Consider the following 19,134-nt stretch of genomic DNA (forward strand, 5'->3'; position numbering starts at 1 on the left):
CTCGTGTCCGTGCTCGCAGGGCCGGGATGGGGAGCAGTGGCCATAAAATAAACCACACCGAGTTCCAGCCCAGCAGGAGGAAGAGCTTCTGTCCATGGAGGGGCAGAGGCCTGGAACAGCTGCCCAGGGAGGGCCTGGAGTGTCCCTCTCTGGAGACATCCCAAGGCCAGCTGGACACGTTCCTGTGCCACTGCTCCAGGGGACCCTGCCTGGGGCTGGGCAGGGGCTTGGGCTGGGTGAGCTCCAGAGGTGCCTTCCAACCCTAATAATTCAGGGATCCTGTTATTCTCTGGGTGGTGTGAGTAATGCTGTTCTCAGTTCAGGGGAGTGGGGTTTTATGGGTGGATGCATGAAAGAAAATCCTCAGAAGCTGAAGGTGGTGTGGAATAGAGCTGTGAGGTGGTGATGTCGTCACGCTCCTGGTGGAGTTCTGTCCTTCTGAAGAGTCTGTGGTGAACTACGAGAATGGCATTATTCAAGCAGGACTATTTGTTGTGGTGTGTCCTGTAAGCTTGTCCTTATATGTCTGAAAACTTCTGCAGCTTTCCTCTTCACCCTGTGATTCAGCTCCTAAACTTGCTGTGGCAGCAGCCACCTCAGCTTTTGGTTTGGACAGTAAGTTGTTTTGATCAGCAAGATTCATTTTTGTTTTCATATGAGTTTTTCACGCAGGGTTTGTTCAGTTGTACTGGACTTCTCTGTCAGGCTGATTGCTGATAAGCTCTGTGGGCAGTTGTTCCCTTAAACTTTTTGTCCGTAGGGCCTCAGGTCTATGGGTTGCATATGGTGTTGGGTATGGGAGGGGGCTGAGAAGGAAAAAGCTGGTAATTAATTCCTTTAGTACCCTTAGTGTGGGGGAAGAGGCACACCGTGCTCCATGAGCGTTTCACTGTGAACTTAGTGCTTAGTGGTCATGTTTATATTGGAGGTTTTGTTCTACTTGTGGTAGTTGCTGGGGTGGTAAGGTGGAAAATACCGTTTTAATCTTCTTACAATCCTCAGTACAGCTTTCTGCTCAGGCTAAATATAATGATTAAACACAGTGATGGAGCTGAAGCAACGTAGCTGTGCAGCGAGCAAAGAGACTTCATTTCTGGTAATCAGAATAAAGGTGGCTTCTGTGGTCATCTCCTGGAGTGGAGACCCATGTGCCCCTGTTTGTGTGTTCCTTTGTCTCTAAACCCCAGCTTGAGCAGTTTTACACGTTTTGTGTAAAAGCAGGCCTGATGCTGTAACAAACTGCAGATCTGGTGGTGCCCATATGTGCTAACACTGCAGAGAGTGGTTTTCAGGGATTCTTGGACACCAAAAGGTAGCTTGTCTTCAGACCTTGAATTGGTTAGTTGGTAATAATTAACTTATTCATTATGTTTTGCAAGTTATCACCACTGGAAACTGCTAATTACCTCCATTTATAGAGACTGTATCTGGAAAAAAAACCCTGATAATCCATCCTGTCAGTTGGCCACTCAATATCCCAGCAACCTAGTGTTATCTTCTCCTTTAAGTAAGAGTGTGTTGAGAAATCCCCAGTGGAATGTTGGTTTTGAACTCTGGAATATGTTCCTGTTATGTTAGAAGGGATAAGTAATTTATAAAGGATATAAAAGAAGTGTTGAAGTCTATGAGGTGTTTTTAAATGCCCTGTCACACTTGCAGTCAGTACAGCCATCGAGATCTCAGGATTTGCATTCCACAGTTAATAGTTAACAGTTTTAATGTGGTAGAATTACTGCCTCTGTTTGCTAGGTCTGTGTGCAGTTTAGAGTGCTCTGTTAGGAGTGTGTCAGCCCGTGTGTTGGAGGTCTGAGATGAGCCTGTTCAGAGACACACTGAAGGTTTATCTGGAGAAGTGGCACATCCAGTGTGCACTTCTTTGGTAGTACATTTTGTGCTTTGATTGTTATTTTCCTATTTTGAGATGGACTGCTATTTTATCTTCAAGTCTCCTTGTACATGAATATTTAATCTATCTTTGTGTGAAAGCATATAGTCTGTAACAGACAGTGATTTAAATATTGTTTAAAAGTCTGGAAAAAAAAATCTATACAATAGAACTGGTGAGACCCTTAAGTTGTATTTCCCCTTGCACTGTTAGGGACTTACTGCCTCAGATGAAGTTATAAGCATTAAGTTTATTTTTAAAAAATACTGATCTGTGAACCAGTTTAGAGAGTGTCTAATGAGTGCATTCAGAGCTCTAAAAAACATGTTTAGAAAACAACAGTTCTGCCTACCTAAAAAACATGTACGGTGGTGGTGCTCCTGGTTTCCGATAGGAAGAATATAGTGTAATTTTTTTGTTACAAGTATAAGTTTTAAAAGTATCTGTTCAGAACAAATGCAGTTTGCTGAAGCACATGGTTCATCCAGACCCTTTACTGGCAAGCAGCCATTTAATTAAAATGTGTCACCAGAGCTTTTTCATGGCTTCTAGTCCATTAATGTAAACACTGGGACAGGCTGTAGGCAAATCCAAGCAGCAGAAAAGAAAACTTGTTCATCTCGCTGAAAGAGGATTTGAAACATGAGAAACTAGAAGGCTTTTACAATTCTTGGGTGATGCAGACACATGGAGTCGGACAGAGAGGTGCAAGAGAGACAAGGGGTTGCTGCTGGTCTGCCCTGTTTTGGGGGTTTTGGTTTTGTTGTGAGTTTCAGTTTTCTGCTTGTAGCCCTATTGTAGAAAACCTGAAAGCCTATGAAAAATTTGAGGAAAAAGTAATGAAACTAGGAATACTGTATGTAGTAGTTTTTCAAGGTTAGGTTCGTTACTCAAAATACTTTACCAAGACAAATAACCATTTTATTTCAAAAATAGATTTAACTAAACAAAGCAACATTGCTGGGTTGGCAGACTGAGGAGTGATAGTTTTCTGAGCTCTCTGTTGAAGTGAGTTAATCTGTATTAAATAGACGTAAATATTTGCATATGATTTTAGTTCTACAGTTCTTTGCATTGAGTTCTTCCTTTATTTGGGGAGTTTAGTGGGCCAACTAAATGCACCCTTCTAATTAGTATTATAGTCTAATAATAGATAGTGTTGTAATCTAATAATGCCCTTATGCTTAAACCAGAATTTGTTGTGTATCTCTCAAGAGTGCAAACCAATGAATATTCTGTAGGTGTTTTTAAGTAAATGACAAAGGTAGATGAAATAATTACTTGGCTCTCCTCTATATTTTCTTTGAAATATGAAAGGTTTTTTGTTTTTTATAAGCTTCTGTCAGTATTGATATCTGTGATATCTGGTGAGATTGTGTAATAAATACCTACAGAGAACACAAATCAGCATTACGCATCTTCTGATCCCCGGTTTTCTTGTAACCCTTCAATATTTCTTGTTTATGTGGTCTATTTGACTATTGACTGTCCACAGATACGTGCTTTAGGGATGGGATCTGTGCTTTGATGTCTCTCAGTGAATCACCAAAAGCAGTTAATCGTGTAAGGTTCTTAACTGAAATAACTTCCAGTTCATGTTGTTGCATCCCCCTTGCTGAGAGGTCGTGATTGTTACAGGAAAGATCTGTATTCAGATGGGTGAGAAGAAGGGGCCCTAAGTCTGTGCTTGCTGCTCGTTGGGCGCTCTAGACAGCTGTGAGGGACTTGTATTAGAGTGCAGCCTGAAGATCGTGGCTGTGACTAATTAATGGCTATGGATATCAAAACAGTGATATATTGTTCATTTTTGGCTTACATATGGGCACAAAGTACTGCATTACTGTGTATTTGTTTCACCTTTCTTATGCTTTGCAAGTCTCTATTTGAACTACACATTGCCTTAAAGTGTTCTTGTCATGTGCATATTAGTGTGGTAAATAATTACACCATTTGTGGTGAACAATTACATATTAATATGAGTTAGTGCTCCTGATCTGAACTATTCAGGGAGGGGAAACCTTAGAGCTTACGGGGGGAAGCAAGGCATAGCATCTAGATCTGCAGCTGTGGAGCGGCCCAAGTGATGTGAGAGGATTTAAGTATTTGTTTGGGCTCTAAGCTTTTAGAAGAATGACTGGGCATTACTAGGTGGTCAGAATATCAGTTGCATTGGGGTAGGGTGTGAAGTCAGCCAGTGCAGAGACTGAATGCACTGATAAAAGCAGAAGGAAAGCTAGACAGGTCTCTGCAGGTGTAGTTTCCAGACATTAGACTAAATGGATCTCAGTCCCTTCAGTTTGCTCAAGGGAAGTGTAAATATTGATTTTTGATAGGCAGTTGCACTCTATGGGTGTTCAGCCATGAAAAAAAGATGTGCAGTTGGAAAGCAATTGAGAGTGTCCAGAAAGGCATAACATTGAGTGGCTGGAAAGGTTCATTAAAGAAATAAACTAGGGTGTTTTTCAGTGGTGAATGTGATTGATTAATAAATAGATTTCTCATAAGCTGGTAATTCTATAACAAGAGTTTGTGTTCTTGGGGTCCTAGAAGTATCATTGTTTATGTGTTTGGAGTAGAACAGAAATAATTAGCTGAAGTACAATGTTGGACTTCTTAATTTTTATTATTATTTAAACAGTTCAGTTGTGTTGAAAGGTAATAACGGCGTGTTTTGTTTTTTGCCTATGAACTCTGTGGCATAAAATGTATATGGGGTCAGGCTAGAAGATCTTAATATTCCTTACAGTTTTAAACTTGCTGACATTGTAATGCCGTAGTGGATGCTTTCAGATGCATTTATTTTTTTTAAGTAGCCTCAATTTTGTGATTTGTAGTGAATTTTTGGGTATATTGTTCATAGTGCTGAGTACACTGAGCATATCCAGAATACTTAGAGGCTGCAGCCCTGTTTGTTTGTTTACATGGAGGGAGAAAAAAGTGTTAATAAAAACTTAAAAATACCCCACATGAGCTGTTGTCTAATATGAGCACTTAGGCTTTGCAAACAAAACATGCTTTTAATTACATGCTGTGTTTCTCTCTGTAGGCTTAAGAAGGCTAAAGCTTCACTAGACCTGTGACTAGAATGGACAGTTACTTTAAAGCTGCAGTCTGTGACTTGGACAAACTGCTTGATGAATTTGAGCAGAATACAGGTTGGTTTCTTCGCTGCCTTTTTCGTGGAAGTACATGGTAAAATAACTGTTACCATGGAGTTTGAAAGTAGCATCTGCTAAGTAAAAGCTTGTATTGATGAATAGATGGGATTGAGAGGGAGTACACTGTGGAAAGAGAGGAGTCTTATAAACTTTGCTTTTGATCTCTTCTTGCTTAAAATAGATGATTGTGACTTCAGAACACCTCAAAATCCATATGACTCAAAGCTTTCTTCAGTCCTGGATTGCTTAGAGCATGCACACCCCACACGAGACCTGCCAGAGGATCCTGCCAGATGTCCTGCCCCAGAGGACACCTCACCCTATGCCCCTCCAGGCACAAGTGATGTGCTCAGTTACTCACCACCCAAAGAGAAGGGTGTTGCTGGACCTGACCTTTTGTCCACTGTGGACAGTGGTCCCCTAAACGAAATTCAGGCTTCAAACCTGGGAAGGTGTAGCATACCTGTGTGTGATCTTGTCAATGACACTGCAAATTTAATCCACTCAGTGGCTGCTCGTGAAGGGACTCAGAAGTTGCAGCCGGATGATTTCCAGTACAGCAGAGGGCCCACTGGCTGTGGGGTGTCTTGTATCCCTGGTGCTATTTGTGTGTCATCATCTGGCTGCAGCAGTGCTGCCAGCAGAAAGCAGAGTGATGGGGACTCAGTGTTACAAGATTCAGGGCATCTTAAAACAGAGGAGATTAATAATTTTGCTTTAACATCAGAGAGTTATGCTGTGGGAACAGTCCTGGATCTGTGTGATGACCAACACAGGACAGAACTTGTAGAGTGCAATGAAGTATTTGACCAGCCTGGACAAACTGCTCCCCTGGATACTGAATGCGTCACTGTAACCTCACAGAGCTTGAACGCACGCAGTCCCAAAGATGAGAAAGCCTGTGAAAAACTGCCTTGTGAACCACAAGACAACAGTGCATGCTGTGCAGTAAGCAAAGAGGTGTGTGGAGGAAACGCCATAGGAAAGGTAGACCCAAACAATGGGGGTAATGTTGATTCCATGCCTTCAGATCTGCCAAAGAGGCATCAGTTGCATAAAAGCAGTGCAACATTACCTGGAAATTGTGTCTTACCAGGCTCCTCGTGTCAAATAGGAGCTGAAGTAGAATTGGAAAAGAAAGTCACAGAAGAGAATGTAGATAGTGAGGAACTTAATAGCAGTGAGATACTAAGCAGTGTTTCCAGTTCGTGTATTTCAGCTGAGGATGTCCAGACATCTCTGTCTTGTCTTTCCCTTCCTGTGTCCATGTGTGGTTCATTAGTTGTAACAGAAGAAAAGGTTGATCCTCTACCTCAAAGTGCAGTGGCAGAGGTTATTAGTGATACTGTACCTGTTCATGCTGGGGAGTCTAAAACTCATCTCTCTGGCAGGGAATTCTGTGAAAATAGTAACTGGCACGAGCAAGAAGATTTGGCTGAAATCAGTGAAAGTATTGCAGAGAAAAGCAGAGATGGAGAGAAGTATGATCCTGAGAAGGTATCTGATGATGGTTATTCTCAGCAAATCAAAGCTTTTTCTTCTGGTTTTCTAGACCTTAAGGCTGAGCCATATGGTGTTGGTGTAGACAGTTTTTATGATGAGAGCATGAGCTCTGTTATGGCTGACTTTACTATTGAGGAGAATGTTATTAAAAGTGATACTCTAATAAGCGACGCTGAGCTCGATGATTTCTTGTATGGACAAAGTCAGCAGTCCAGTGTGTTGAAGTCTTCAGACAATGATGATAACTTGATGGAAGCTGATGCAGATGGAGGGAATTTAACAGATCTGAACAGCCTGAATTTCACAGACGTCAATGAAGAACTTGTGCAAACAAAACTGGAGGAGATAACGAGCATTAATAGTACCCTTAAAGCGTCTCTTGCTGCCAGTGAAGTGGAAGCTGCAGCAGAAGTCAGTGTGTCTCATGGTCAGGGCACGACTGAGAGTGGCAGTGGAGCTTTGGCTTCTGATGTTTGTATTAAAGGTGCAAGACCAAAGCAGTTGCTTGACCTTTCCCAGGGAGCTGGTGGTCAGAAACAACTGAGTAGAAGAAATGAACTTGAAAGAGAAAACCAGGGATCTGGTTCTGTTACCCCAGAAGCTCCCCTCTCAGACACCAGTGTAAATGTTGGTAATAATTCTGACCCTGGGGAACGCAGCTCTGAAGCTGGAGCAAATCAAACATCAGAAAGCACTGAATCACATAAAACACCTCCGGCTCTGTCGTGGAAACAGCCCTTGTGGGTCCCAGATTCGGAGGCACCCAACTGCATGAGCTGCCAGGCCAAGTTCACCTTCACAAAGAGACGACACCACTGCCGAGCTTGTGGGAAGGTGAGTTATTGGAGAGGGGTCCTGTGCTACTGACAGGAAACGGAGATTCTCATGTAGGCGTAACCGAGATATAGAAGGGAAAGAATATTGACAGAAGTTTTGTAGGCTCAGAGTATTTTATTTAACAGAGACCAGTTTTTATTTTCCCTCCATAGGAACCTAAAGACTGTTGGAAAAGACTGATGTTAATTAAGAAACGTATGACCTTTTTTTGTGAAAATTGTAATTAAAGGGCAGTACACAATATGTTCTTATCTGCCATTACTGGCTAGACTGATGTGTTCTGCACAGAGTAGGGGAGATGAGATGATGGACTACTTCATTGTAATCATACTGAATCAGCTTGTTATTGAGCTTTTAACTCAGGTATTTATGTTTTAAAGAATTGAGGTGGTGATGATGAGTTATAACTAGTGGTTATAAGTGGTTATACTAACTGCAGAGCACTGTCCGTGAAGCTGAAGGGATTGCATTCTTTCAGGAGCCGTAACAGCAGTACCAGTGCAAAAGGATTTAGGGTCTGAATCTGTCTTCCTGTGTGTTTAGATGTATCACTTTCTAAGGAACTCGTATCGGGGGGGGAAAGTATATGATTCACCAACAAAATGAGTAATTGTAGAACTGTTTTTCAGCCTGAGGTCTTCTACAGACAGTAAGTGATGCCAGAGCTGATACTCGGTTTAGAATTCCCTTGTGATCTACTGTGGCTTGTACTACTAAATGGAAATGCTAGCAGTACTAATGACCTACTGTTCAGTGATGCTCTGTAGGCTTTAAGGATGAGGAGACAGAACTAAGAGTAGTGTCAGTACTAAATTTTTGCATCCCCAGTGTTAAGCACCACCTGGAAAGGCATGGTTCTTTTTTTTCCCACCTCTCTTCTAGCGCTGTGTATTCAAAGCTTGGTGCTCGTTTACTCAACTGCAGTCAGCATGAACTAAAATGTAGGTGTGAATTGGAGTGTCCAAGAAACGAAGAGCTCCTTGTGCCAACCTGGAAGCCATTGAACTTACTGCCAGAATATCCTGTCGAGGTTTTGTGAGGGTTTAAAACAGTTCTTCAAGAGTCGGCTTCATTTTAGTCATAAGACTGACTGAGCTCAAGTTCCTGTTTACATTCACTGTGAAGTTCTTGCACCTTGTCTAGAGATGGGGAAGGGAGACCCTTCACGACACACTCCTGGTAGACAGCTGTGTGTCAGCTGAGGGGCTCTTGACAGAACAGCAGTGTCCTTGGTGGGAGCATCACAATGTCTCTTCATGAGGAGAGTGAGGGAAGGCAGCATGAGTTGTCTAAGCCATACAGATATGGGAGTGGCATGCAATTGTAACTGTGCAGCTTAACTTTCTGCCTTGTAAGACTGTTTGTCTTCTTAATAGTAACTTTTTTTGTCCTAAAAACTCCCAAACCAAACGTACCTTGGGAAGCTGTTGTTTGTTGTGTTTTCAGCTTCTTGGGAAATAAGGGAAAACTGGTAGGAATTCGCAGTTGTCTTCTGTAGGCTATTCTAGAAGACAGTTTTATGGATTCCTGCAATCCTGTATTTTTTTTAATCTATGAAAATGGCAACACTTGTGTATTCTGGCATCTGTGCTGGAGGAAGGTGTGAAGTTAGTGGCTCCTGCTTTCTCTCCCGTCTGCAGCACTTGCAAGGCAAGAGAGCTTTGCAGTTCCACTGTCCAGGTGTTTGTCTCTTGTTGTGGTACCCTTCTTCTTCCTAGTTCAACCAGAACCCACTTCTTTGCTCAACAGCCTGCTATTCACCTTCTTTCTCCTGTCCCTTAGTTTGCCTTGAAGTTTTAGGTGTGTTAGGATTGATCCTCCTGCAATCCCCTGCAGGTCCCAATGTCACCGAGGGTATGAGAATACTCCTTGCAGGGGATTGTGCTGCTTGGCATTTGAAGCCCTAAAGTGGATTATAACTGATGAGCAATTAATCCTCATCAGTTACATTCTTAACGTGTGTACTGAGCATGCGTGTTTCCTGTTGAGGTAAATTACCTGTGGCTCTAATCCAGAAGCAGCTGGAATACTTCTGTTTTAGCTTGTTCTCTGTTTTTACAGTGACTTTTCCTGCTTGCAGGAGTTCACTTGTAATAAGTTATTTTCCTATGCCACTGCTGTTTGGGATTTTTTTCCCCCCTTGATCCACATTGTTTTTCTGGATTGGGAGCAATTAGGAGTAGAGAAGATCTTCAGGGTTTTCAGAAGACCTTTTGTAAAAGGCTCCGGAGTCTGCATACAGCTAAAAATGGTGTGATTCGTAAAAAACTTACAGATCATCCTTGAAAGAACATAAGGGGAAATTGACAAAAGGTCCAGATATTTATGGCAACTCTTGCAGCTTTTCTAAAGACATAATTCTTTGAATGGGATTGTGCCCGTGTTGTCCAGGCTAATGAGACACGCTTTCCCCCCTGCTTCTGCTTAAAAATAGACAGGATGTATATACCCTGTTGGAATAGAAGAGCATATTCTGTTCTTTTAAAGCAGCTTTCTTTGACAATACTTTGCAGAAGGGAGCTTGTCACATGAGGGCAATGCTGCTTGTTCTTGCTGAGGGAGCAGGAGAGCCCTCTTAGCTGCTGCAGCCTGGGGGCAGGGAGTGCTGGGTACCCCGGTTTCCCAGGGAAGAGAGGCAGCGTGAGTGTCCGACAAACTGGTAAAGTCTTACTGAGAGCCTTGGCGAGCACAGTGCTGCAGAGATGATCCTAAAGCACCAGAGCAAATCCCAGCTCTGGGTGTCAGTCCTTGACCCTATCGCTGTTGTTTAATGTAAAATACTTATGGGAGGAACAGAAGTAGGAGTGAATTTGGGATAGGTGGTGCAACCTGAAGTTCTTTTCATCACTCCGTGTAAGAATTTTAATATAATTTTAGTTATGTCCTCCATGTTGCTGCTTTCTGCTGGGTATATATTGTTCTTGGTTGGTTGTTTTTTTTTTCCTGAAGATTTCTTTGTGGGGAATTAAGATAGAGGCTTGAATATAAGGCTGCAGATGGTTTAGAATGAAGCAAGTATATTTTTTGGAAGTTTTCTATTTGCTGTGCAATATGTCTATAATATTTAATGCAATCCTTTTCTGAATCAGGTTTTTTGTGGTAGCTGTTGCAAACGAAAATGCAAACTACAATACATGGAGAAGGAAGCAAGAGTCTGCACTGGCTGTTATGATGATATTAATAAAGGTAAAGAGGGTTTTTTGAGTAATTGCAGTAATCATTGAAGTATCTCTTTAACCTTTGTTCTTTTTGGGGAGCTTGATTACTTTAATTGGTGTATGTTTTCCTATTTCTGAGATGGAAGGATGAAGAGAATAATTGTACCTCTTAGTTGGATTCCAGTTCTTATTTTGAACTGAGTCTCAAGTTGGTTGTTTTTTTATTAAAAAAAAAAAAAAAATTTTTAACTCCTTAGGACTAAATAGGAAGTTATAGAGGAATACAATTTATCCTGTTGAGTCATCTGTGACAGGAATCTAGCAGAAGTGATCCTCCCTCCACAGTAGCCCTCTGCGTGTTTAAAGGCCACATCCCTGCTTGTTCTCTCATGTTTTTTTGCCCACTTTATGTTGCTTCCTGTCCTGGTGTTTTTACAAGTCACTTACCAGGGCTGCAGTAAATGACTCATCAGACAACATTTTTTTAACTAAAAACTAAGCATGAATGCTTGTGAAAACATCAGGAGAAACAGCTGAGGTCTGTTGATTAGTATGTAAATAGCAAGTTGAAAACATGTCAGATATTTTGGTAGGCCACCTGAATGGAGTTTAACCTGCTAGAGGTGACACGTGTTTGCCCCAAGGGTTGGGGGTCACAGGGTGCAGTGTAGTCACTGCAGTGCTGCCAGGACAGGCAAGGGGAGGCCTCTTTCTCTCATGAGAAATTAGGCGAATATGCAGGTAGAAAATAAACCTAAATTTTCTTCCATACAACAGTTTAAGTGTTTATTTTTCATAAGTAGATAACAAAGTCTGCGTTGCCTCTGCCAAAAAACCCCCACCCATCCCCAGTACTGCTCTGCAAATGAAATTCAATCAATTGTGGAATCTTAAAAACTAACCACATTTTTTTAGCACAGGCATTTGAAAGGATGATGAGTCCAACTGGTCCTGTCCCCAATTCCAGTGTCTCCTCTGAACATTCTTCTGCTGTTCCACCTGCAGAGGAAGCCCAGATACCTGGTAGTGCCAGCTCTCCTTCACCATCTGCATTGTTGCCTATCTCAGCACTTAAACAACCTGGTCTTGAAGGTACAGATGCTAAGTATAGCATATATCTAGCACTTCAAGAGTCTCTTTGGAAAGAGTTGCTTATCACATCTGGGATTTATACTTGGTATTTTTTGTGTGAAACAGGAACTCTGTGAATGGAAACACTTCCGCTTCCTAATTTTGGTGCCAGGCCCAAACTGGTCCTAAATCTCCATTTATGAAATGTGGATGTTACTTTTTTTCATTGCTCTCTCTGTTTATATTGTAAATCTTTTTGTGTAGCTGTTCATTTTATAATTTTTATATGTGTTGGGGGATCTCTGGCTTGTGTTGGACTGCCAATCTTAAAGGAAATCTGTTCAGGGAGAAGTTGCAAGGGAGCAGCAAAGGTTCATTTTCTATGTAAATAGAAATAATTAGTGGCTAACTAGTGTCTTTGTTCCACTTTTATAAAACATCTGACCTTCTCCAAAGAAAATACATTTTTAAACAAAGTGATTGCTCAACTTTTTTTGAGTGTATTTCATCTATTACTTTCGTATGCATTTCATTCTTATCTCACTACAGAGGGAGGATTGAGGAGGTGCCTTCTGTAGTATGAATTGATAGATTTAACTGTAGCAGGGCAGCTTCCTCTGCAAGTGAGAGATTTTGTTGTATGTGTTTGCCTGATTGGAGACTGGCTAATATCAACCTCTACCTGTGCTTCGTTCCAGTAAACAGATTGTCTGTGCATGTGGTGGGGAGAAGGGGCTTAATTTTTGTCCCTTTCAGATACTGGAACAGTGTGATAATATGGAGTTGTTGTTTTAACCTGTCCCAGGGCTCTGCCCCAGAGAACAGAGGAGGGTTTGGTTTGCAGATGGTATTTTGCCAAATGGTGAAGTGGCAGACACAGCAAAACTGTCCTCTGGAGCGAAGAGGTCACAGGAGTCCAGCCCAGTAAACCCGGACTTGCCGGAGACACTCACGGTAGGAGCCAGGATGTTTTAGCTGCATGAGTTACTGTTGGGAGACCTTTGCTTGCTACTGATGGGGCCCCTTACAGACCATGACTTCGGATTCACAGCTTTTGGAATCTGAGACAATATTTGAGTCTTTTTGGTGGGGGCTGTGAAGTCCTTCAATTGAAAAACACAGTAGTAATTTTCAATTTGAGTAAAACCAAGCAAAGTTTTCAAAGGAAAACCCTGTTCAGTTGGAGGTGCCTGTGAACTTCAAAACTGGTGGGACTGAAAATTTTCCAAAGCATTTTTTTTTGTACACAGTGTTTGATTAACCACTTCCATGAAGGTGACCTCAGCCACAGTTCTGAAGCCTGTCGTTACCAACGTGCTTATAGTAGAAGTTTGTGGTTGGTTGTTTTTTTTTCCAGTGGCCTGCTATAGTTTCCCTGATAAATCAGACTAACCACAAGTTGCTTAGTGCCCTGCAATACCACATTATAGGGTGCAACAAAATCTGCGTATTGCTTTTAGTGTGAACTAATATTGAACTGAGAGGGGGAATTTTTAATGTCATATGCCTGATGTTGAATGAACTGCACTTTAAAAGAAAAAGTCCAAAGAAGAGGTATAAGTTTGCTGTGGAAAGGCTTAGCAAGGTTCCTCAGGAGAAGCCTTTTTTGAGATAAAACGTAGCACTGGAGCACTGTCTCAAGTAATAACATAAATTCCATGATTCTCAGTGCACTCAAAAGTTTTCAAAATATATTCTTAAAGCTAAAAAAACAGATAATCAGTATTTGTATATGGGGGATCTGAACACTTATCAGGTGTATAGCATTTAAATCAGCTTTTATTCATGAAGAACAGTAGTAATCAAATCAAAAGATGTTGGAGTAATGGAAAGATGCAGCCTGTCTTTCATTTTGGGGAAACAGTAGGATATTTGCACTTGCAGAAGATGAGCAATGTCTAAAACTAAAAGCAGCATGGAAAAAGTGAGTGGGGGAGGCAGTTGATGGTTTTTCTGTGGAGCCTCAGAAGCTCAGACAAAACCAGCACAGTGCAGCTCTGAAGCAAAGGCAACACAAAATCCTGAAAGTGCTGCCACAGGGTGCTGTGAAGGGCAAAAGTGCTGAGTGGGGTGAAACACCAGCAAGCACATTCGTGGGGAAGAAGTCTATTGGCCAATTCAGTAATGTTTTTGTCTGTGCTTTTGTAGAGTGTTCCCCTTGGGGTTGGTGGCTTTCTTTAATTTTCTGGCAGCATATTCGTTAAATGGAGGATTTGCTGGAAGCTGGTGGGACACCAGGAGAACTGCTACAGGGCAAGCATAAAGTTGTCAGGTTTTTTCTTGTTGTATGGGCAAAGTCTTCCCTCTGGATAGAGGATGCAAGTCTAACAAAAGGTTATGTGCATCTCTGTTTTCGTTGGAGGGGTTTTGGGGGGGTTGCCTTTTTTCATTTCATTTTTTTATGACAGCTGACATCCTAATGTACCTGTGTTCATGGCTTGTCATACCTGCCTCACTGGGGGAGCAGCATAGGTTTGACTCCAAACTAGAAATTATTCAGACTGAATGCTTCAGCTATTAGTGGAATAGTAGAAGTAGTGTAGAAATATGTTTGCAGTACTTAACTGCTGATCCAAGGGATGCCAATGTTCAGTGGCTGTGAGTGGGGCAAACTAACAGCAGATTCCTGAGGGGGTCCTTGGAATGTTGATTGTGTTACACCTGACTGCCATGAGCTACAAGGACAGTCTGCAGCCCTCCCATCTGAACTTGTGTTACCAAACTATTAAATGAGCGATGCATCTTCACCTGCGTGACTCCTAAACAAAAAAAAGAAGAGAATCCAGGAGAAATTTGCTGGCATTCTTCTTATTAGGAGGAAATGTATTCTCACCTTTTGTGATAGATTTCTTTCTCTTTGTGCTTCTAGAATGATAATAATGAAAGTTGAGCTGGTTGTGAGACAGTGTAGATTTTTTTTGTTATTTCTTCTTCACAGGCTGCAAACCCAGAGGAAGATGACCTAGTAACTGATGTAAATCAAAAACTGAAAGAAGAAAGTGATAGGATTACAAGAATGGAGGAATTCCATCCTTCTGTTCCTTCAGATGATGCACAGCAGGCCACTCCAGGCCAGAGTGAGGTGGCACCTAGTTACAAATTTGTCACTCTAGGAACTGAAGAGTGTTCTCCTGCAGAAGCTGAGAAGAGCAGGCCCAGTTCAGTGGATCACAGCACACAGGATGTGCCTGTCAGTGCTTCAAGTTACAGAGCACTTTGTGGGGTAGAAAACTGGGTGCGACGAGAGATCAGCCTTCTTGCTGATGGTGATCAGCTGCCCCCTCTTCTGCTTGCACTGGGTGAAAAAGAGAAAGGTAAAATTTGGTAAAATTTTGAGAAAACTGTTAATATTTACTCATAGAATCCTAGAATCATTTGGGTTGGAAGTGACACTAAAGCTCATCCAGTGCCATGCTCTGCCATGGGCAGGGACACCTTCCACTATCCCAGACTTCTAAATACAGACTCATGTGCATGCAATTTGTATTCTAAGATAATTCTCATGTAATTTATGGGTTGCATACTGGATGGCTGGATAATGACTGTGGATTTTTAGCAAGGTCAGTGTGTTATGAAGAGAATGCTTCACCCCTTAAATGCATTATAGTGCTCATCAGTGGTACCTGACAGAATCAGGGTACAGATGAAGAGTTAGCACATGTTCAGTCAGGGATTTTTCAAAGGAATGGTAGCCATGGTTTGTACCTTTGTTAGAAGCTGCTGCTTCAGTTTTATTTGTTCCTTGAATCTGAGGGTAAGTTGTTCACTAGCTGATCTGTAGCTATTCAAAGCTTGGGAATAACTACCAGGGTAGGAGGATGGGTTGATGTGTCATACAGTGGACTAATTCTTGGTTTCCGTCATTGGCTGGTGTATTGAACTAAATCATATGTTAATTTATTTAGATTTTGTGGTGGAGGAACATCCATTTCACCAAAAGGTCACCTTGCTGCTTGGGGAAGGAGGTCCTAATCCATTGACTTTTATTCTAAATGCAAACTTGCTTGTCAATGTTAAGCTAATAACATGTAAGTACTGCGCATCTTCTTTTCCATTAAATCAAGCCTTTTTTTTTTTTTTTTCCTGTCTGTAAAACAGCATTACTGTGGTATCTTATCTTTTTAAAGATTCCTCAGAAAAGTGCTGGTGCTTCTCAACAAATGGACTGCATGGTTTGGGTCAGGCAGAAATTGTCATTCTGTTGCAGCGTTTGCCAGATGAAGATGTTTTCCCTAGTGAAATACTCAAATTATTTCTTGACATCTATAATGATGCAATGAAAGGTGTGTCATTTTAATGTCTAACTTTTTCTTGTGTAGTATATTCTCGCTGATCTTTAAAACTTAAAGTTGATAGGTAATTTTTCTGGAATTATTTGTCTAATGATTCTGTTGAAAGAGCTTGCAGTGTTAGCGTTCTGAATAACAGAAACAAAAGAATTTAAGTTTCTGTGTTTCATATGCTTCTGTAAGCATTCTGTTTGCAGGTTTTTTTGTTGTTTTGTCATATTGTGGTGGAGATTCTGGGTATGAGCCCTTGAGTCTATGGTTTTAAGGACATCTGGCACTTCATTTGTAGAAGTGCAGTGCTCATGTACGTAAATATTTTAGGTCTGTCGATCAAAACTCATCAGTTGATGTGTTTAGGACTTTTGGCACTTGTTTGGAGAAACTTAGTTTCATAGTCAGGTTCATTTAGTTGTGAAATGCAGGGCCCTTATTCTATGGGTTAGATATCTGACAGACTTCAGGAAGATGTGAGACAAATGGGGGGCTTGCAAGTCTGTCAGAGGTCCTGGTTAGAGCAGTTCTTTTGGCACTACAATGTGAGTGACCCAGATCTGTAAACACTCTCCATTCCTCTTTCTACAGGAAGGTTCATAAAAAATATGGAAAACATTACTTTTACAGAAAACTTTCTCAGCAACAAAGAGCATGGAGGATTCCTGTTTGTTTCACCAACTTTTCAGAAACTTGATGATCAGATTCTACCAGATAACCCGTTTCTTTTTGGCATTCTTATCCATAAGCTGGAAATACCCTGGGCAAAAATGTTTCCAATCCGTTTAATGTTGAGATTAGGAGCAGAATATGGGGGTAAGTTTTAATGGTTGCACTAGCTGTATAAATGTAAAGTTCCCTTTGGAAAATACAAGGGGTTTTTAGGCAAGCAAACTACTTAAAATCATCTTTGCAGTATTTTATATTACACTTGTGTAAGCTGGACATGGGGAGCCACCTGGGAATGCTCATTGTCCTGCTAGACTTCTTTGATTTTTTTTTTTTTTCTTAGCTCATGAGAAAGCTAAGAAATCAAAACTGACAGCAAAATACAAAGATTTTTTTTTTTGGTTGTAGGAGAAAGGTTTGAAGGGGTGTTCACAATCCCAGTTTACAACTCTTTAATTAAATTACTTGACTTAAGTATATTGGCAAAAGATTGCTGCTTCATAAACCAAATAAATTGATTACTTATAAGGATAACTTACTAATACATTGGAAACATCTAGGCATGTAAAAAGGCAGGATCCCACCATTGTAGGAGCTGCAAGTCCATAAACATGTACCCGTTGCTTGCTCATGGATTTCTGGAGCCCAGAGGGGATCTCTACCAGCTGGATCCTGTCTGCATGGTGACAAGGGTGGCGGCTGCGTTGTTGTTGTTCTTTCTCTTACCAAACTACTTGCTGTGTTTTGTTTTTTTAACCAATTTTGTCAGATGTAACCATGGAGGGGGAAAAACACACAGTGGCTGAAAATTAGAGAGGGGCTGTGCTTCCTTTGGCTGGTCAGATATTGGGATTTAGAAACAGGTTGTAGCTGAAAAAAACCATAAAAATACTTGGAATAGCAAGTTTTAGAGTTGTTGTTGATAGGTAAATATGACCCTTTTTCTTCCTAGCCTATCCAGCTCCTGTGGTAAGTGTCAGGAATCGTAAGCCACTCTTCAGAGAGATTGGACACACAATTATGAATCTACTTGTTGTGAGTAGATGTTCTGTTATCTTCCCTTTCTGTTGTAATCTGAATTACATAAAATATCCTCCAAACAAAGAAATCCTGAATCTTGAAAGCAGAGCTAATGTTTTTGTTCTTCATACTTGACTTAAAACTGGTGAGTGACTTAGAAAAGCTGTTTGTTTCACCTTGTATTGTTATGCATTAGTTCTGGTAGTGAAAAAAGGCTTTAAGTGATCGAGGGAGATGTTGACATTTGCACTGATGCTGGTAGTCAGCATTGTTCTGGTGCATTTTTCTCCTCCTAGCATCGTTGTGGTGCAGGGATTCTGGTCTTAAGCCTGACAGTTTTACATGTGAAGAAAGACTTGAGAGGTAGATGCTGTAGACTAACTGCAGCAGTAATTACTTTGTCGGACAAACTTAACCTTGCCACAGTTATTCAGCCTGACTGTCTTTTGTGAAGGACTTCTTCAGTCTGGAATTCATGCCACGCCCTGTGGAAGCTTTCCCTCTGTTACCCAAATAATTTGATTTCAGATTGCAGTAAGCCTGTGTTCCTGACCAGTAATGTTCCTCTTCTAATACTTATGTAGAACTTGCAGCCCTTTCCATCAGAGCATTCAGGGCAAGGCCATGGAAAGCACTGCATGTCTCCTTTAGGCCATCACTACATCCTCTCCTGGGTCTGGAGACCATTGTAGCTGAGATGAAACTGCAGTCTTTGCCCCCTTTTTGCCAGTGCTGGTGTGCAGATCACTATGTGAGCAATCAGTTGGAGGAGGTGCCCCATCTAAGAACAGCACATTTCTTTTTCATGTAGGAGTCAAACTGTAATCCATGAGCCAGCTCCCAGCCTCTCTGGTGATGTGCCAGTGCCAATGGGTAACTGCACCCTCAGACTTTGAGCAGCCTTAATGTTGTGCTGCTGCTCAGTGGGGTTTCTATGGAATTTCTTTACAGGTGGATTAGAGTTACTTGGATTCCCCTTCATAGCTGTGTCAGCCTGAAGCAGGCAGGGGCAATATGTGCTCCTTGCAGGAGTTTTAATCACTTCATGACTGCAGAATGTTCTCTTGGTGGTGCCTTGGCACCTGTGGTACAAATGCTCAGAGCATTTGTGGGCTCCTGCAGAGCCTCTCTCTACACAAGTCACTGAGCAAAGGGCGCCTGTGATTTCCATCCTTAGTGCTGGATGCCAGTCCCATGGAAACCTTAGTGCATCGAGATGTTTTTGTAAATACCCTTCTTGCGGAAGCTGTGTGGATGGAGAAAGGTACTGATTGCCTGGCTCAGCTGGTGAAAAGAGCCTCTTTATACCTTTTTTTCAGCTGGAGTAGTAAAAGCAAATGAGACCATTTCATACCTAATGTTGTTGTTCTGGAAGTAAACAGAATTTTGCAGAAGTGGGTGAGGTGATGGGTGATTACTTCTGCCACAGAAAGGGATAAGAAATGGTGCAGTATTCAATCTGTAAATGAACAAGTTAGAGCTTTAGGGGACAGGCTGTGAGCCTGGAAGCAAACTCATCTAGATGGGGCTTCCACACTCCACTTTTCTTTCAC

General features: G+C 41.6%; 1 protein-coding gene across 1 annotated transcript in view; it reads left to right on the plus strand.

Annotated features, from left to right (window-relative positions):
* The window catches only part of ZFYVE16 (zinc finger FYVE-type containing 16), a 25,102-nt gene that overhangs the window by 953 nt on the left and 5,015 nt on the right, over positions 1-19,134 (plus strand). Inside the window, exons 2-11 of the mRNA XM_008637448.2 lie at positions 4,932-5,040; positions 5,225-7,380; positions 10,473-10,569; positions 11,457-11,633; positions 12,418-12,566; positions 14,551-14,926; positions 15,518-15,640; positions 15,740-15,895; positions 16,484-16,708; positions 17,514-17,596. Of these exons, the coding sequence (XP_008635670.1) occupies positions 4,971-5,040; positions 5,225-7,380; positions 10,473-10,569; positions 11,457-11,633; positions 12,418-12,566; positions 14,551-14,926; positions 15,518-15,640; positions 15,740-15,895; positions 16,484-16,708; positions 17,514-17,596 (3,612 nt within the window). The 5' untranslated portion in view covers positions 4,932-4,970. The remainder of the gene's footprint in view (positions 1-4,931; positions 5,041-5,224; positions 7,381-10,472; positions 10,570-11,456; positions 11,634-12,417; positions 12,567-14,550; positions 14,927-15,517; positions 15,641-15,739; positions 15,896-16,483; positions 16,709-17,513; positions 17,597-19,134) is intronic.

Source organism: Corvus brachyrhynchos, unplaced genomic scaffold (assembly GCF_000691975.1).
Source record: "Corvus brachyrhynchos isolate BGI_N302 unplaced genomic scaffold, ASM69197v1 scaffold1097, whole genome shotgun sequence".
In the NCBI taxonomy this organism is placed as follows: Eukaryota; Metazoa; Chordata; class Aves; order Passeriformes; family Corvidae; genus Corvus; species Corvus brachyrhynchos.